At 41.0% G+C, this 20,034-nt stretch overlaps 1 protein-coding gene across 2 annotated transcripts in view; it reads right to left on the bottom strand.

Annotated features, from left to right (window-relative positions):
• VCAN (versican) overlaps window positions 1-20,034 on the bottom strand; it is a 156,225-nt gene that overhangs the window by 125,998 nt on the left and 10,193 nt on the right. For both annotated transcript variants that reach the window (XM_068247930.1, XM_068247934.1), the window contains exon 2: window positions 14,317-14,392. In XM_068247930.1, the coding sequence (XP_068104031.1) occupies window positions 14,317-14,392 (76 nt within the window). The remainder of the gene's footprint in view (window positions 1-14,316; window positions 14,393-20,034) is intronic.

Here is a 20,034-nt window from a genome sequence, read left to right on the forward strand (position 1 = left end):
TTAAGCTGAATACAAATTAATAGCAGAGCATTGCTCCACTCACTGTGCTGAAGTGATGCATTGCTTTCCAGCTACATGGATGTTATCATCTAACATGGCAGAAGGCAATGCTATTGGAGTTTTAGGTTCCTTTTGACCCGTTATGAAAAAATAGAAGGAAGCTAAACTGATTGTTGGCTTTGGCTGTCAATATTTTGCACTGATGTGCTAACAGTCCTATAAAAATCATCACCGATTTCTACCACCGTCTTTAATTTGTGTGGTTCACATAAAATACTGCCCCGTCCCCTGTTAAAGTGTCCTTAGTACGCCATATTGTATCACACGTAGGCAAGCCCATTTCTGATATCTTGACACAACAGTGACATGACACAGGTAATAAAATCACTGATATTGATGGATGCTATTATATAGGCAGGGCATCTCGGTGCACATTGTGTGCCATGTAGCGGCTGAGTTTGGCGTTGCTATAGCAGCCATGATATAGTTTGTGGTCCATGCACGGGTAATTCGGGGATCCAGCGAATTACTCCTCCCTCTGAGTTGTTACGATTCGTGGTAGGAATAGTAATTAATGCTGCCCGGAATTTCACCGGCGGCATTTGGCTCACCCTGTGCCAAAGTGACCGGGCGGCAAAGTGCCATGTACGCGTTATTATGACTCACAGATTATTAATAGAATGTAAATTCCCTTGGTTTACTCATTATTACAATTAATAAACATTTATATAGCACTCATGTCTTCCACAGTGCTTTGATTATATAATCATGTCTCTAACTGTCCCTCAGAGGAGCTCCCATTCCCCGCCATAATCATACATCCTTATCATTAACTAAGACCAATTTTGGGTGAACCTAATGACCTTACCTATATGTTTTTGGGATGTGAAAGGAAACACTTGTGCCCAGAGGAAACCCACACAGACACAGCGAGAACATACCAACCCCATGAAGATGTTATCCTGACCCAGATTTGAACCTGCACTGCGAGAAATCCATCCACTCCACCAACATGCATTCGCAATTACGGTAACCGATGGTGTAATGATTGAGCATTCAGATTTTAGCTTTTTCGCTCAATACTTTGTAATCAAACTCAGACATTAACCTTGAAAATCCCAACTTTCAGCACAGAGGAGAAACCACAAAAAGAGGCATTTGTTTTCTATTATTATCATTAGCAATCTGCAGAGCCGGCCCCTGTAATTTAACTATCCACACTGATTACTTAAGCAAAACGAAACAGGTTTAAGGCAACAGAAACAAGTTTTAGGTCTCGTTTTTATGTTAGAAGCACTCTGGCAACAAAAGCCTGCTATTGTTAGATAAAGCTGATGAAATACTAAATTCTTTTTAAATGAGAGGGTTGGGTTATTTTTCCCCTTACAAACCCAGCTTATAAATCACTTTTCAGTCTGTTAGGGAGCCTGTTAGAATTTCCCAGGCATTAATGGCTCTAACTGGCAAAGCAGAGGTCTTAATAGAACTTCCCTAGAGACGGCAAATAGCTGTTGTTAGGGGCTTGCCATAGCTGGAGTTATTTCCATAAAAAGCCACATATGGCTCTGTGATATCTACGTGGAGTGGATCAAGTAAGCACAAAAGGCTTCATTAAGTGCTTAATGGTGTCATTCCATAATCACAGTATCGCACATTGACAACAGGGAAATAGCTGTCAAACTGTCACTTCATTGAATAACATTAACCCAGTCAAAACACTCCAGCACAATCAACATCTAGCATGTTAACAGCAACACATGCTGCACTGTAGCATAGGAGGTATCGCTTTACTGAGGGCGGATAAAACAATTATGTTGTCATTGCCAAGGGACACTTTACCCTGATGTTATTGCTATGAACGTTTCCTTACAGTAACTGACAGATATTTTTAATGCGGTTGCAAACAAACACATTCCGGTAACCATTAATAATGTAGTCTATTTGACAGAAATGTCCAAAGGTAAACTAAGAATTAACCCCGTAACCTGCAGGGTTTTCCGGATCACTCCATTATAGAGTAAACCAAGGTGGGTAAAGTTCAAGCTTTAACAACCTAGGTCCTAGCCTAATTCCTGCCACAAGTTATATTTTATTCCAGTCCTGAAGGAAAATGAAATAGGATAGAAGGTGTTGGGGTTGTTACTGCTGTCTGTGTCTTCAGTGTGGAAAATATTCCTAACTTCCTCCACTTTGATGTTATTTTACAGAAGTCTAGGAAGAGTCCTTGGGTTGGGTGTTGAATAAAAATGGCAATTCAGTTCATACCTCTTCTTTTTTTTACTTATTTTCAAATTATATCTGCTGAAAATGTTCTAAAGGTTACATTAGGTGACTTGGCGGGTGATCGACAATCCGATTTGATGATTATAATTGAGTCGGATGAAAATCGGTGCCACCAAGAGCATGCCTGAACAACTCATTTCAGGCCAGAATTGGTCGCATGTATTGATCGACATGCTGCAAAATCTCAGCCATTGCCACAAAAACACTAAAAGGCTGGTTTTCAAAATGTTCAAAGCAGATGAAAAGTTGGCATAATAGTAATACTTAACAATGAGTCTTACTAACTGATATAGAAAACACATGCAAATTTGATTGCCTATCACTGCCCAATTTTACCACCAGTCCTACCATAATTGCCCCAGGTCTCCACGTGACTTGTGCTCCCTGGGCAGTTTTCAGCAGCATAGCAACTCACCTGTCCCAGTGGGGACACTGCTCCATTAGTCCATGCGCTCTCATCTTCATCCTTGCCTGGCTTCATCATCTCAGTGACCTGCCACATATCATTGCATAGTAACATGCGCAGGGTCGCTGAGAAGAGGTGCCCCTGGAAGCGAGGATGACGATGAGAGCGCACAGACAAATGGGGCAGCACGCCCGCAGGAGCAGGTGAGTTGCTATGTTAAAGTGGGGGGGAGATCTGGGGAGGCAGGCTCAGGGGCCCTGGTGGTTGAAATTGCTGCGGTAGGAGGGGGAGAATCAGGAGATGTAGACTACAATGGGCATATGACTATGGTAGGAACAGATTGTGAGCCCCTCCGAGGGACAGTTAAGTGTCAAGACAATATGCTCTGTACAGCGCTGCAGAAGATGTCAGCGCTATGTGAATACTAAATAATGATATTAACAATAATAAAATATATAATAAATCTAAGTGGAACTTGAAGCTGAACATATGTACGATTCGATGGTGAATGTATTAAAAGTATCAGTGAAACTTGGAGTTGCAGATCCAGGCTCTCACATATGAGCGGCATATTAAAGATGCTGATTGCTAATTATCAGACATAGTCTTTCCTGACAACCAACAAAATGATCGATTAGCCACAATGAAATAGCGCCATGTTGAATAATCAAATGCAAAGTATAAGGTGAATGTTTCTTGAACAAATTCACATCACTGATATCAAAAGCATTACATACAAAGCAATGTATTGCACTATAGATATGGAAAGTTAGAATGCACATAAACATGGATCCTTTCAAAATATAATAGATAATAATGTTTTTCATGTAATAAAGGCCACTCCAGGGTAAAAATAACTTAGCCCAGCCAGTCCTGTGATGTGCACAGCCCACCTACTTAGCCGAGCCAAGTCAGTGACATCACTATGGTCCACTGCAGCAGAGTAACACTGTTCAGCCTGCTGATTTAACAATAACTGAACACTGAAAATAATTCTAATAACAATTCTAACATTTGTATAGGACTTTCTCTTGTCGGACTCAAATCTCTTGGGTGGTGCAGTCACTCAGTAGGCCACCCTGCAGTGTTAGGGAGTCTTGCCCAAGAACTCCTAACTGTATAGGTAATGGCTGACTGAATAGGAAGAGCCAGGATTCCTATGTCAGAGGCAGTGCCCTTAAAGAGGAACTTTAACCCAGGATTGAACTTCATTCCAATCAGTAGCTGATACCCCCTTTCCCATGAGAAATCTTCTGTATATCTTCTTGAAAAGAACTTATGTAAGTATGTATCATGTATGTATGTATGTATGTATGGCTGATATAGTGGTGAAACCCCTCCCGCAGTGTGATGTCATGACCATGGCCCTGACAGTTTGCTGTCTGTGAACCTTGTTGCATTGTGGGAAATAATTTTTCCAACTGCCAAGTTAGCAATATCTCACTCTGTGCATAGCACGCTTTAAGGTAGCAACGGTCACGCTACTGGAGTACTGCGAGTCATGCTGCTAGCGTATCTCGCAGTAGCCGTAATATTTCCTATGCTTCATGAATCAACCCCAAGGAGAGATAAATCATGAATTAAAGGTGACATCATTTATGTGATATGTTTTGTAAATCAATCCCAATAACTGGTGATGCCCATGGCAACCCATCAATATCTAGTATTCACTTTCCTTTAGCAGCAAAGCCAATGCAACCAAAGATCTGCCTGTGAGCTCAGAGTAAGACTCCCACCTTTTTTATTTCCTCCGGCTGCCTCTATAAATTAGCCTCTGTATTTCTCCAGACTAGCAACCGGCAGCGCCGGCCTGCGATGCCTCATGCCTGCCTGTAAATTCTGCTTCACTCTACTGCGGTCATGGCTAACATGTCCAGCTAATCTCTGCTCCTTTTAATCAAAAAAATCTTTTTCATGCTCATATTTATAGCTCCGTGAAAATAAGAAACAACTCCAGTAATGTGTTCTTTCTGGAAATCATTCAATTTCCCCAGCTAAACACACAGCAGTTCACTATTTTGGAATAATTGAGAATTGAATTTTCACACTTCGGAATGTAACAATTTGTCATTTGCAGTTTGGGAGAGAGAGTACATCCAACAGGAACAGCACTGGGCTTTGCCTATGGAGGCAATAAATAGTGGCGAAACAAAAGCCCCACTGTTTTCACCAGATGGATTGTGGCGAAAGCTACGATACTGTAAGGAGGAGGATGTTAAACAGGCATTAGGTGCTGAGGGATCAATTACTTGATGTAGACTCCATATAAATCACTGAAAAGCAAGCTAATTGAAATTCCATCTACGCACTTCGTCTTAACTTTATGGCCATTAACTAGGCCCAAAAAAGACACAGCCTAAAATGCTACTGTGAGGATTAACCGGGCCGCTACTTATATTCCACTATTAAAGTTCAGAGCCATTTGAAACCTTTAGGTTAAAGTAAGGAAAGATGTTGGCTGGGACGATGTATTTATTCGTTTGATTACTTTGCAAAACTTAACAGTTTAGGCAAAGCCTGGCTGCATTGAGACTCCAACTAACTTTGCCAAACTTTTGGGTGTGGGTGGTCTGTTAATGGTACAATCGGTTCCATAGCTAACGCAGCCGAGGAAATATATATATATATTATTCCTGTCTGCCCAGAAGTGACAGAAAGTCTTGTTGGTTAATTATTGCTCAATTTACTTTGATTATTATTAATGTCTTTTATAGCACTGTCATCTCCTTTAGAATAGTGCTGTACAAATGATATACAGTACAAACACCGCTGCATAATACATAGAGATTAATAACTAGCTCAGATGCTTGTTTAATAATACAACAAGAGGAAACAACAGGGAGGGAGATCTGCCCTTACTGTTCGTAGTTAAAATAGATAAGGGAATGACAACCAATAAAGATGCATACACAAGCACTATGAGTGATGAATTATTCCCTCTGGCTGCAGTTCAGGGATAAGTGCTATACAGAGCCTTGCAACGTATCCTGTTACTATGGAGGGGGAGGAGGGATGAAAGCGGGTTGCACTATGGAGAAGCTTCTGTTGGGTGGGAAAACGGCAAGGAGGAGACACTGGATCTCTTTGTGACCCATCAGGGGTCAAAAAGGGGTACTCACACTTAGTGTTGAGCCGAAATTTTCGAAATTTCGCGTTATTATAATTACGCATGCGAAATTTGTTATTACGATGCGAAATTATGGTAGCGTAATTGCCATTAAAATCGTAATTGAAAATACCGTAAGCGTAATCTTCAATGCGTAATTTCGCGTTTCGTTCATAACGTAATTTTGCGTTAAACCATAACGTAATTTCGCGTTAAACCATAACGTAATACCGCATTTCTTCGTAATTTCACAAATTTCGTAATTACTTGTTAGCTATAAAAAATTATTTGTTCGCATTAGCCAATCAGAAGCGAATCAGCGGTAGTCAGACGAACGCTAACAAATGTTCGCATATGAACGCTTTTTCGCGTTAAATAATGTAAAAACTAAGCATGCGCAGTTCAAGGGTGTAAACTACGCTTGCAAACGTTTGCATGCAAGGCAAACGTAATTTCGCGATACCCACCGTAACGCGAAAACTACGCAAAAATTAATGCTTACAGTAATATGAACTATCGCGAAATTACGTTATGTAACTACGCTTACAAACGGTTGCATGCAAGGCAAACGTAATTTCGCGATACCCACTGTAATGCGAAAATTCCGCGAAAATTCCGCTTATGCGGAATTTCGCGATATCCTTCTTCATTACGATTATGTACTTACGCCCATAATCGTAATTACACTAATTACGCGAAATTTCGCGAAATCGTAATTAAGTCATTACGCTCATCTCTACTCACACTAGGTTCCTCACAGAGACTGCCCCAACCGGCCACCTCCGCTAATAACACTTTACTGTGTGCACCTGCCGTAAAGTGAACCACGCACCATTTTATAGCACTCATTGCATCTCAATAGCACATTAAAAATGCATGCTGACAATATGGTTCATCAGTAAAAAAAAACTTACATTTTATCTCTTCTTTTTACATTTAGAAGTTTAGCAGAGGCTTTTATTACCCTACTTCTGAGGCCTGCCCGACTGCAGAAATTTCAGGCAAATAAGGACTGATGTAATTATTTTATTGCACACATTAGCAGGGTGCATCAAAAGCTTTCATCAGCAGGGGGCATGGAGAGATAGTACACTGTGCTTTAAACAGTTTAGAGAAGTCACATATGCTATCTTCACAACTTCCCCTGGATGAATAAATGCAGTTAGAAGGGGAGGGAGGGGACATGGCAGCTCCTATAGCTATTAGAAACCAGGGGAAACTGAAGAGAAACTTTATGGCAGGGGGCAGATTTTATATGAGGTATCCATGAGCTCTTTTGATGGGGGACTGGTAAGGGACTGAAGGGAATTTACTGCAAGAAGTGTTTTTTTTAATCGGGTGTTTGGTGGTTTCAAGAAGTAGCAAATGTGATATGGAAGAGAACTTTAGAGAAGGAGAGCTCATCTTATTGTCTACATGAGTATCAGGGCAACATTTCCACTATCGCGAATTCGCATGCGTTTTTCGCATGCAAATTCGCATAGCAATACAAGTGAATGGGACTGTTTCCACTTGTCAGGATTCCTTTGCGTTTTTCTGTGCAGAAAAAATTCGCATGACAGAGCCATCAGAATTTGCATACTGCATACCGCTATGCGAATCGCATACAATGTATTTAATAGGAAATTCGCATGAGGTTTGGGTATGCGAATTTTCATGCGAATTCGCGTAGAAACAATGGAAAAGCACACCAGCACTGCCATGGTTAAATTCGCATACATCGTCATCCATGCGAATTTCGCATCCGCATGCGAATTTTTACCGCGGCGATTCGCACCGCACATGTGGAAATGCAGCCTCAGACATGCTCATTCCAGTGAAGAACAAGAGAAGATCATGTACAGAGCTGAGGCTGCAGTAAAGATGGAACTTGTAAATAAGTAAGGAAATGTAAAAAAAAAAAAAAAAAGAACAACAACGGAGAAAGCTACTGAGAGTTCCCTGGATTGCTAGAAGATCTAACCAGTCAATACGTAAAGCAAATGTGTAAGAAAAAGAAAACCCTCTGGGGGATACTTACCTCGGGAGAAGGAAATCTCTGGATGCTAATAAGGCTGCCCCCATCCTCCTCCTTCCTGGAAATCCAGTGATTGACCAAAAACTCCGGAACAGCGGTGCAGCGATAGTTACCTACCTCGATCCAGCAAAGGCGCAGTAGCAGCTTCCCGTTCAAGCTTCAGCGGAAATAGCCAAGCGCGATCGGGTCCTCTGTACTGTGTAGTAAAGCAGACCTGATCGGGCTTGGCTATTTCCGCCTGAGCCGATCGGAAAGCCACTACTGCTGACCACTGGAGCCGGGGAAGGTAAATATTACCACACCTGTGCAGTGCTTGTTGGCGCTTGTTGGGGGAATCTGCAGGGGAGCCAGCGCTGGATCACCCAGGCTAAAGAGGATGGGGGAATCCTTACTGTGATCCTGAGGCTACCCCCTCCCAAGGTAAGTACCCCATAGGGGCTGTTTTTTTTCACGTTAAAGAAATAAGGGCAGAGTGTTCACTAGAAGGACTGATACCACTATTAAAGGACAACCGAAGTGACATGTGACATGATGGGAGAGACGTGGGTATGTACAGTGCCAAGCACACAAATAACTGTGCTGTATTCCTTTTTTTCTTTCTCTGCCTGAAAGAGTTAAATATCAGGTATGTAAGTGGCTGACTCAGTCCTGACTCAGACAGGAAGTGACTACAGTGTGACCCTCACTGATAAAAAAATTTCCCTTTTTATCTCTTTCTTGCTCTCAGAAGCCATTCTCTGCTAGTAAAGTGTTTTATAGTTGGAATTTCTTATCAGTAAGGGTCACACTGTACATACACATGTCTATCTCATCATGTTACATGTCACTTTGGGTATCAAAATACTTTGATCACATAATGAGAAGACCGAATTGTTTGGAGAAATCCTTGATGCTTGGAAAAACTGAGGGTAAAAGAAGGAGAGGACAACATGTGTATCCAACCTGCCTCAAAGAAAAGATTAGTAACCTCGATCTGTGCTTCATTGTCCTTTGCTACCTCTCTTGGCAACTTGGCAAGTGTGATACAAGGCTCACACTTGTGATACAAGGCTCAAACTCTTATTTTGAAAAGTCAACAAATAAGTAATTAGCATGCAGGAAAGGCACCTTTTAAAATGAGATGTGCTCCAATGACCCAAGCACGTTCATACACTAGCACTGCTTTCGTGTCAAAATTACCTATCTGTGATTTCTTCTTTGTCCGAATTGAGTGAACAAAGGAAGACATTCATGATCAGAGTGTGAGGATGAAAACCATCCTTCACTAATGACTGTTGGGATAATGACACCTGCCACAAATGAAGTGGACTAGGAAATCCAGGGCCATAAAACAGCTGCATTGTTTTCAACTGATAACAACTGAGAGATAAGACCCTCTTGATAGAAAACAGGCAGATCTTGCTTGACAAACTCAAGGAGGGGTGACTGTTAGCACAGCTTAGATCCACATATTTACAGTCACTACAGTGTCTTCGGACAAGGACTAATCCTAATGCTATGAAAACCAATAATCTCTGTGCTCTGTATTTAATACTGAAAAGTTCACTAAATAGACCAAACAAGGTTTATCACGTCACATTGCTTAATTGAAGCCATACTAAACTAAAATTACACTAAAATCCAAAGAATATGCCTCTTGGGGACAGTTAATCAGGCTAGATGTCAAAGTTCAGACACATCTGTCATGAGATCAGTTGTTTTGATTGACAGGTTGAGTGAAGATTAGTAGACGCCCTCAAGGACTAGATATGTTTAAGTTACAGCCTAGACATTTGCTCAATTTCCTTTATTATTACTAAAATAGTGCCCTTTTTTGTGACACTGAACAAAGTAAGTGTTATACAGATAACACTAAAACTAAAAGGTTTCAGTGATGAAGGCATATGGGCTCGATTCACAAAGCGGTGCTAACTCAGTTAGAGACTTTAGGCGTGATAACCATTGCACCACGCTGGTGAAAAGCCAGTTTAGGTATGATAAGTTTAGGCGTGATAAGTTTAGATAAGTTTAGATCACACGCAAAGTCCCGCACGCAAAGCAGCGCCATTAAACTCTATGCAAATTGCACCAGACTTTGCTAGCGCAAAACTTTTGATCAGCTGTGCACTGCGGTGCTAACCCAGTTGGTGCTTAAACTTATCACGCCTAAACCTATCACACCTAAACTTATCACGCCTAAACTTATCACACAAAGGTGTTCTGTAGGTGATATGGTGAATAGCTACCAACAGGATCTGTTATGAGCTCTGACTGGGGCAATGACGATGGGGGGTTTTATTGTACATTTGTAAATATGTGATTTAGGTTGTCATAGGACTACTGTAGATATGTATAGCACACTTTCTGAGGAAGCTACTTAGGTGAAACATGAGCATGTAAACGTTTGTACAGCACCTGCACTATTTTGTTTGTCCTGAACCCACCAGTCCTTTTTGTGATTGTGTAAGGTGATAGCTTACCCCAGGTGATGTGCCAGCTTTGATCTCATAACAAATCCTGTTGGTAGCTATTCACCATATCACCTACAGAACACCTTTGTGTATATTGTTAGTGTGGGATAGCTACACCTCTTTCCAGTTTAACATTCTGGAATAGAGGGGGATCAGCAAAGACCCTCACACTACCAACAATTCTCTCACTTGAGATATACACAAGAGAACCTTCCAGACCTGTGGAGGTGTTTCTCTCTTCTTATAGATTATTTATCAATAAAAATTATCATGTTTTTATAAATGTACTGATAGGGCCATGTCCTTCTGGACCCTAGTGATGATTAAGTTTCCCTGGTACACTTTTTCTTTCGGCTAGTGCTTGCTAAACTTATCACACCTAAACTTATCACACCTAAACTTATCATGCCTAAACTGAGTTTAGGCGTGATAAAGGGCTTTTCACCAGCGTGCTAACTGTTAGCACCGCTTTGTGAATCAGGCCCAATGTGTGACGCACAAATGTATGACAAAAAAAATTTCAGTGATTTATGTAATCATACTAAAGTTAATGTATGTAGTGTAACTATGAGCCTGCAAGACATATTCAAGAACACTAACCAACTATCAATGTTTACTAGGAGCAAGATCACCTGGAAGAACGCACATGGCATGGGGGGTTGATGGTTGATCCCCCCTTTGGTCAAACCACCATAGCGGTGGTTTTACAAGGGGATGACAGCCCAACCACCAGCTCTATTGTTGTGTCCCACCCCCAGCTCTGTGGCTGCAGCCTAGTTGAGCAAGATTCCTCCTCTCCTCAAGAAAAAAAATGAGGTACTGCTAATGTTGTGTCATAGCTATTTATTTATTTATTTAACAAAAACAGTTAACAAACAAAACAAGTTATGAACTACAAAAGTTGCTATTGGTAGTCCCAGAAATGACCATAAGACAGCAACAGGATATACATCATTAAGGAGGAACTCCACAAAGCTGTATATTGAATGCTTTGACTTCCCCACGTTGCCCTAGATTAGAAGCTACAAAAAATGGCCCCTCCACTCCACTGTAAAAATGTCCCTCTTTTTTTTTTTTTTACAGCATATTTCTTTAACATTTAATGTCCTTTCAAATTATTTTTTTTCCATTTGGCAGCTTTAGTTGCTCTCTAGAGACCAGAACACTCTACCAGATTTTTTTTCTTATCACTTCAATAGTGTTTGGACTCTCTATCTTCCAAATCCTGGATATTTTGACCTGTTCAGCTAAACTGTAGTCTAACTGAACAGAGGCCTTTTCAAGCTATGCTAGAATTGGACAAATAACCAACATAAACACTCTCTGTATTTCCCGAGAAACTGATACAGCGCTTTCTCTCTTTCATTCTCTCTCTTATGGTTAATTAAGATTTAATTCCTAACCACATTCCCATTATCCCAATCTCTGTTGCCTTTTATAAAACGTGTGTTTTGTTTCTCTTGAACTGAACTACAGACACTTTTTTGGAACAACCATCCCATTAATATCCTCTGTGAACTGTTTTTTTCTAACCTATTTCTCTGTTATTCTCCAGTTATTGAACAGATTTGAATTCTGCTTTTGGCACGCTGAATAGCGGTCACCATCCAATAATGGATACATTACTGTAGTTCTTTCAACAGATGTGGTTAAAGTGCTGTGTTAAGTCTCTTTAATGGGACCTTTGCATATTATTAAATTACAGAATTGGTTCCGTCATGCATAAGTGAATTAGAGTTACAAATAAGAGAGTGATTGTTATTTCTTACCTACTTTTATGTATAATAAATAATGTTATTTTTTCTGAACTAATATAAACATAGCAAGGAAAATAAAACAAGAAATGGGTATATGTTACGTATAATATTTTTAAACTGATAACTCGTCATACCCGGTACCTCATACCTTTGTGTGCTCCTCCCCCTTGCCCACCTCATCCACTCATCTTAAGAGGAGGAAATAGGAGGGTGATAGAAGGGAGCAACACAGAAAGCCTGCCTCTTCCTGTCTGAAAATTTGTCTTTACCCATAGTCGACTATTTCAAGGCGTGATTATCGGGACTGGGAGAACGAGGAGAGAAACGGACAATGCACGTAAGTATGTGGACTCAGCATGAACATTACTCCGTGCTTACCTTAGGTAGCTTTACCAAGGGTCAGGCATCCTTAAATTTACCAAAAATATGATTATACATATAAAAAACAAAAACCTCTAATAGGAGCTATGCTTAATCCCGTGACCTGCTGTGTGTTTAATGAAGGGTAATAAAATATGAAGCCCTTAACATTAGAATTACATTTCTGCTACCTTTTACTCAATCAGTTTGTTCCCTCAGATGATAACTAGCCACCTGGCAGGAACTTGAAACATTTCTGTAATTGGCAGCTTCCAGCCTTGGAATAGTTTACTAATTGTACCTTTTTTATAGAATAATAATTCTTTAATCTTGTTCCAATTGTCACACTGGATCATAATTACTGTATAAGCCATACTAAAAGTACAAAGGATTCTGGGAGAACATGTTTAAAATCCAGAAGCCCGGTGGTGACCTATGTGTTTTTCAACTATAACCTAAAGATTCTACAGCTATTCATCATTTGATATATCCTAGAAACAAGGGATCAGAAAAGTTGTGGGCTGTAGTGCCAGTATGTTTATATCTGGAGAAAAACACAAATAAGCACATTTAAAAGGTAAAAGGCTGTGCTTCAATAAGGAACATGATACCAACTTTCAGACATGAGTAGGAAAGTCGAAAATTAGGTATTCAAACAAGCCATTCTCTAAGCTTAATTAATGTATATATTGAGTGATAAGCTGTGGGCTGAACTTCCTGCTTCTCCTTCACATTAATCTGAGGGGAAGACGTGACCGTGTTATTGACAGGAATGGGTAGATCTTAAGAGAAAAAAATGTCTTGCAGGAAGGGAAAAGGGTTACATGGTAAAAATGCTATACCAAAATGACGTGAATGCCGTCCCTCTCTGTCTACACTTGTCTGACTGCTGTCCCTCTCCACCTACACTTACTGTGAATGCTGCCTCTCTCTTCCTACCACTAGTGTGAATATTGTTATTGTTCACCTATCACTCATGGGAATGCTGTTACTCTCCACCTATAACTTATGGGAATGCTGTTCCTCTCCACCTTTCACATACATGAATGCTGTTCCCTCCACAAAACACTTGTGTAAATGCTGTCTCTCCGCCTACCACTTCCCCATCGCAATGTCCTCCCTCAATTTTTTCCCTGTCTATTCACTATGTCCTACACTGGAGACCTCAGACTTAAAGTGTACCCGAGGCGACATGTGACTTCATGAGATAAACAGGTGTATGTAGAGGGCAAAACATATTAATATCCAAGCTGTCTTACTTGTCTTATTTTGCTGCCTGAAAGAGTTAATTTTCGAGCATGGAAGCGACTGCTTCTGTGTTGTCGGTACCTTGTCAGGAATATAGTAAACCTCACTGATAACCAAATTACAGCCATGTCACCAAATTATTTTCACCTCAGGCTCACGTTAATGTATTATTCAAATATGAAATGGGTGGTCCAATCAGCTGTCCGGGGTGTATCTAACAATAGAAGGCAATGTAGGTGGCACTGGCCCTGTTATACTCATTGGTCCAACAATTAATAACTACAGGGAGATTTCTGCAAAAAAAAACTAAAAACGAAAGCACCGTATGTATTTGTGAATAAAATACATGTACAGGCATTTTGGCCTCCTCTGTACTATTTATGTGAGAGGTGTAAGTATTCTATATTATAGTGTTCTTTTAGAGTGGCTTAAAGTTCTAATCTCCTGAAGAAGGTTAATGATTTCATTATGAGGCCCCCATCGCACTTAGTTACAGCCCTGTTACATGAAATGTGATCATGGAAATCTGGCATAGTCACTATGCAAAATGTCAAAAAATGACAAAAATCCTATGAGGTAAGCTGCAAAATAACAAAAAGTGAATAATAACAAACAGCATAATAGTTTCCATTTAAAATGCATCACAGCGTAATTGTTTATATTATCATTTCAATGAATAGAACTCTTACCTGCACGGAATGCGTTTGAAAGGTGGAATGCTGAGCATATCCAAAATATATATTTTATATCTAACAACATATTGACCTAAGGGAAAAAAAAGAAAAACAAAATACGGGTTAGCAAGTAAAAAGCTCATCATAGCATCAAGCTACAAACAGTTATGTTGTTGGATTAAAGTTGGCATTTTCTTGCCCAATGACTGGTCAGCGGGAGTCTCAGGGTTCTCTGACAGTCAGCTGCTCTGGCCAACTCCCTGTGATGATGTCAGAGAGATGGGAATGAGCTCAGCGAGAGGGAGGACGCCTGGGAACCTGCTGTTCTGTACACTGACAGTAAACAGATGTCAGGAAGGGAAACACCTTGAAGAAATCCATGCTTTAAGTATAAGTCTGAGCAACAAGCTGGCTTTTATTAAAAGGTCTGGACGGTGGTCACGACAGGTTTACTCACGTCACAGACTGAAATAATTACATGAATCATGGGGGCTCAGTCTTATCACATAAAGGTAAAGCTGAACCGAAGGCGAGCATGAAAACTCACACTATATAATAAGAGTTACAGATTACCCAGCAAGCTCATGGTGAACCAGAATTCCCAGGAGTGTGTAAGGGGCTACAAAGGACCAAAAAGCCCTCTTACTAAAATGCTATGTAAAACAAAAGTTCTTAAAACAGAAGGTATTTGTGATCATTTAGTTTGGAGTGAATATATGATGTCTCCCACAATGCTTCACTGCTGAATAGGCAAATCATCCTTTGTTGCCCATGTAAGCTAAACACACCTCCGATCTGCTGAAATGCAATTATGTGTCAGCTTGGGTATAGGTAATCTGTAACTTTGGGTCCTTCAAGTCCTACCCCATAAAGCCATTTAATCCATGCCATGCACTGATGAGTATCAACCAGTGCGAAACAGTCTGTATGCACGTTGTATTATTGTGGCTTTCTACAATTAACAAGCTGACACATCATTGCATTCCAGTGGGTCTGGAGGTGTGGCTAGCTTTCATGGACAACAAAGGATGATTTGCATATTCAGCAGTAAAGCATGATGGGAGACATCATATGCTCACTACATAATAAAGAACAGTTCAATAAAGAGTATTCAAATGTATTTAACTCTGGCTTTATCAGAACAACATTTTTTAAATAAGTTAGCAGACTGATTACACGGATGTTCAGCTTTCAGTAGACTTGTTCTCCTCCCAAAGGATGGTATTTTGACTCCTTTTTGCAAATACTAAACTGATAAGATAGCATTTCTCCGACTTAAAGGGAATCTGCAATATGTGTGTGTAGTACAGCTAATAAATAAAACATTAGCAGCAGAGATCTGATATTGTTTCCAGTACAGGAAGAGTTAAGAAACTCTAGTTGTTATCTAAGCAAAAGAGCTTATCTGAGCTCCATGACTTTCAAAGTCGCAGAGAGCTCTGTCTTCTGAAGCTTATTATCTCAAGTGTCTGTCACTGTATTTTGTTTTCTTCACAGCTCAAAAGTTCACTGGCCTGCTCTGTGAAATCTTTTAGAATGCTGAGTGTATTGTGTAAACTGCAAGTATCAGAGTATGATGCAATGTTATAAAAAAAACTATATAACTTAAAATAAAAAAGGAGACTATTTTCTTTGCTACTAATGTTCTAGTAATTAACCGTACTACACAACCAGTTCAATATATCATAATATTTTTTTCGCTTCAGTGTCACTTTAAAGTGTACCTGAAATGAACTACATCTCAGGTTTTATACTTACCTGGGGCTTCCTCCAGTCCCCTTAAGGCCGCTTGGTCCCTCACTGTCTCCCTGGGCCGCTTCTGTCCCCCGCAAGATGGCCCAGTACTGTTGCCAAATTGAGCTTCGTCATGCACCCGTGGCCAAGAGCATGCACAGGCGCAGAACAAACACACAGCAGGCCACGGGAGCATGATGAGGAAGAGCACGAAGGCCTGCTACACATGTACAAGGCACGTCGCCCCGTGGAGATCGGGACTCAATCCCTTGCACAACATTGCAGGGAGGAAGCTGTACAGAGGCGCTGTAAGCGACATGACATGCTCTGCTGCTATGTGTGTGAGTGTGTGCGTGGGGGGGGGGGGGGTTGGGCCGAAAGAGCAGCAGCCAAGGTGAGTGGGGAGTACAATGCCCTCGGCCGAATCAATCTGCCGGGCTGATTGTTGGCCATTGGCCAATGCGTTGGGTGGCATTGGGGGCTGGTGTAGTCATGCTGGATTCTCAGTAGGGGCGGTCATTATGATCTGCCCTGGCCGTGCTTCATCTATCGTATGTATCTGACCTTCATGTAAATCACATAACTGAGAAATACCTCCTGCTTACAATGGTAAAAGCATGCCATTCTTATTAAAGAGAAACCGCAACCAGTAGCTGATCCCCCCTTTCCCATGCTAAATCTTTTCCTTTTCTCAAACGGATCATCAGAGGGCTCTGTATGGCTGATATTGTGGTGAAACCCCTCCCACAGTGTGATCTCAGGACAATGGTGCTGACATCACACTGTGGGAGCCTTGTTGCATTGTGGGAAATAACAGCTGTTTCCAACTGCCAAAAAAGAAAGCAGCATCTCCTTCCACTGACATCACCTACCAGCAGTAAAAATGTCACCATGTGATAAATATCAGAATGTCAATCAGGGAGAGGAAAGATTTTACAATGGGCAAACACTCACTAAATCATTTATACATAATTATTGTAAAAATGAAACACTTTTTTATTACATTATTTTCACTGAAGTTCCTTATTAAAAGATGTACCCCATGCAGTCTACCTGGAATAAACATTCAACAGGTATAAGAGTTGCCTTTTAAAGGTTATTAGCTGAAGAAGTTTTAAAGGGAACCTGAAGTGAAAGTCATATGGAGGCTGACATATTTATTTCCTTTCAAACACGGCCTGGCTGTCCTGGTGACCTTCTTCAATCAATGCTTTTAGCCATAGACACCGAACAAGCTCTGACTCAAGTCTGACGACATTTGCTGCATGCATGTTTCAGGTGTGTAATACTGACACTACTGCAGCCAGAAACATCAGCAGGACTGCCACGCAACTGGTATTGTTTAAAATGAAAAAAAACATGGCAGCCTCCATAGGTCTCTCGCCTTGGGTTCCTTTTAAATACACTTTCTAGTGTTCTGACTTTATGAATTCATTTGAATGAGTTGAAGCCAATACACGTTAGAACTTACTTGTATCCCACTGTGCTTAACTTGCTTTTACTTGCTTTACTTCTACACATTTCTCCCATCGCCAACCTCCCACACTTTGTTTTAGACTATAGTTTGATATATGATCTAAGTTCCAAATCCATAATCTGCATAAACAGTTGTGGGTGGAGGCATGCATTGTTTTGAACTATTTACAGAAAACATCCAGCACACAGATCTAAGGATTTTTCTCATTTTTCTGTATTTAAGTCACTTTCAGCTCCAACTGAAATGTATAACTGCAAACAGACTAAAAGGGCACGCTGTCAAGACATCATAAATTGTGCCACACACTCTGCCCATTTAAGGAAAAATAATTCCTAACTTAGAAAAACAAAAGTCAACAAAGGGTATTGTGCTTGAATTTTCATATGTGAGCAATACACTAAAGCACATTCAAATCTACCCTGATCAATGTAGCACAATTCACCATAAACCTACCAGATACAGAGCAAAGAAAAAAGCAGCTGTGGTGTAGATTGTAGAGGAGAACTGGCAGATTGCCTTAAATCACTTTCTAGCTGTGGCTTACAATACTGTACAGTGCATATCCATTTCATTGCATTAAACAAGCACTTCATCTCCAGAGCCATCCTAGTTATTATCCATTTTATAGCGACCCAGACACTAGACAGAGCACACAGAAGAGTAGGCTGTTTGCACATGGACTTTATGTGTATAAGTATGATGAGCGCAGTATGTTCATTACCGATGATCACACTTGCAAGAACAATGCATTATAAAAATCAGAGGTTAATGCTAGCAGGGGATGTCAATATGCAGTCATAATACCACAAGATGTACACTAAGCTTATGGAGATGCTTATGTTACATTCAGCCATCATGGATGGGCCATTGTTCCTTTCAGTAATGCTCTGAATGGAGACCAAACCAGTGTTTTATGATATCTTGAATAACTCTAAATGCAGACATTGATTAGATGTGTTCAATTGATTAGACAGATATTTGATAAAATTGTACAACAGAAAAGGCATACATTTTAACAGAGGCAGTTGGTACCGTAATTTGGGGTACCGGATCAGGCCGATAGTCAACATATTGGTTATGTTACCAATATTCTACTACTATCTTCCCTAACCTATGCCTCACACTAATCCTTCACCACACTAACCCTTCCCTACCTGCACCTAACACTAAGCCCCCCCATGCCTAACACTAACTGATAACAAGCGCCATTCTGCAGGCAGGAGGTTTAACTAGCCTGTACCTGAACCCATGTTGGCAGATTACTCACCCCCACCACTACTTCCAATGGTATCTGGAGTTCTGCTATATGATGGCTGAACCCCTTGCCAGGGCCGTTTCTTGGGCAGGGCGGGCAGGGTGACCGCCCTGGGCACAGACCAGCAAGTAGAAGGGGGCACAGGCAGAAGTAGATAACCGCTAGGGAGCTGGTGACGCACAGTGCAGCCAAATGAAAGAGAAAAGAAGATTACCAGCGCAATCACCTTTGTTGACTCCTCCTGCACGTGATGACACCTGATGTCCTGTAGTGGTACTGCAGGCTGTCAGTGTGCGGCGTCGATGGAGGAGTCGGCTTTCCGGGCTCTCTTTGCCTATGTGTATTCCTGGTCCCTGCTTTCTCCTGGATGAGCGGCTGGTCACTAGTAAGTAGGCAGATCTACTTGTGACCTGTGGCTGTGTGACTGTCCCTAAAGATTATGGGTTCGCGAGACCATGGGGATGGGGGGAAGGGAGAGCAATTTTTACACCCTCGCCCTGGGTGCAATTTAGCCTAGAAACTGCCCTGCCCCTTGCACTACTTGGATGGCGGAAATCATTTGTGTAGAACCTCTTCCTTTTCACCTGCCTTTCCAATATCCTCAGGCAATCAAAGGGCAGTGTACCCTTCTGAAGCACATCTGAGCATAGGTCAATGAACCCTGAAAGAATGTGGGTATATGGTCCATTCCAAATCCAACTGTTACTGGCAGAAGCTGAAGGAGCTCAGGCTAGATACCCATAGTCACAGTCATATTAAACCACTGCTTATACTGGCCTAGGAATGGTGTATGGATATGCCTCTGCTTGAAACTGAGCATTGCACTAGCTTGTTCCCTCAACAAATAATACCCATTCATCCTTTTGTTTAAAAACTAGCTCTAATAAAAGTGGGTCATTAACGCTGTTAGAGATGCCAGAGGAAAGCCTAGCACAGGTGTGACAATCTATTAGAAGAGAAAAAGTTACTGTGTTCTTCTGCTAGTAGATCCTCTATCAGCATTTGACGTCACCCCTGTGTTGGCAATGGAGGAAAATCACCTCACCAGAGTTCCAGAGCGTCTATCCCACTCCACCCAAAATAAGGAAAGTTGTTTTGGCTGTTATTGCTCGATGCTTGAAAAGGGCAGCTAACAATAACAAACAACAATTAGAACAAGAATTAATCATGTGGGAGAGGCACCTGATTTTTTTTTTTTTCAGATTTTAGCGCAGGTTACAAAGTTCTAACCTAGGCTAGAGGACTGGGCATAGGTACAAATCTATCC

Source organism: Hyperolius riggenbachi, chromosome 1, assembly GCF_040937935.1.
Source record: "Hyperolius riggenbachi isolate aHypRig1 chromosome 1, aHypRig1.pri, whole genome shotgun sequence".
NCBI classification, from domain to species: Eukaryota; Metazoa; Chordata; class Amphibia; order Anura; family Hyperoliidae; genus Hyperolius; species Hyperolius riggenbachi.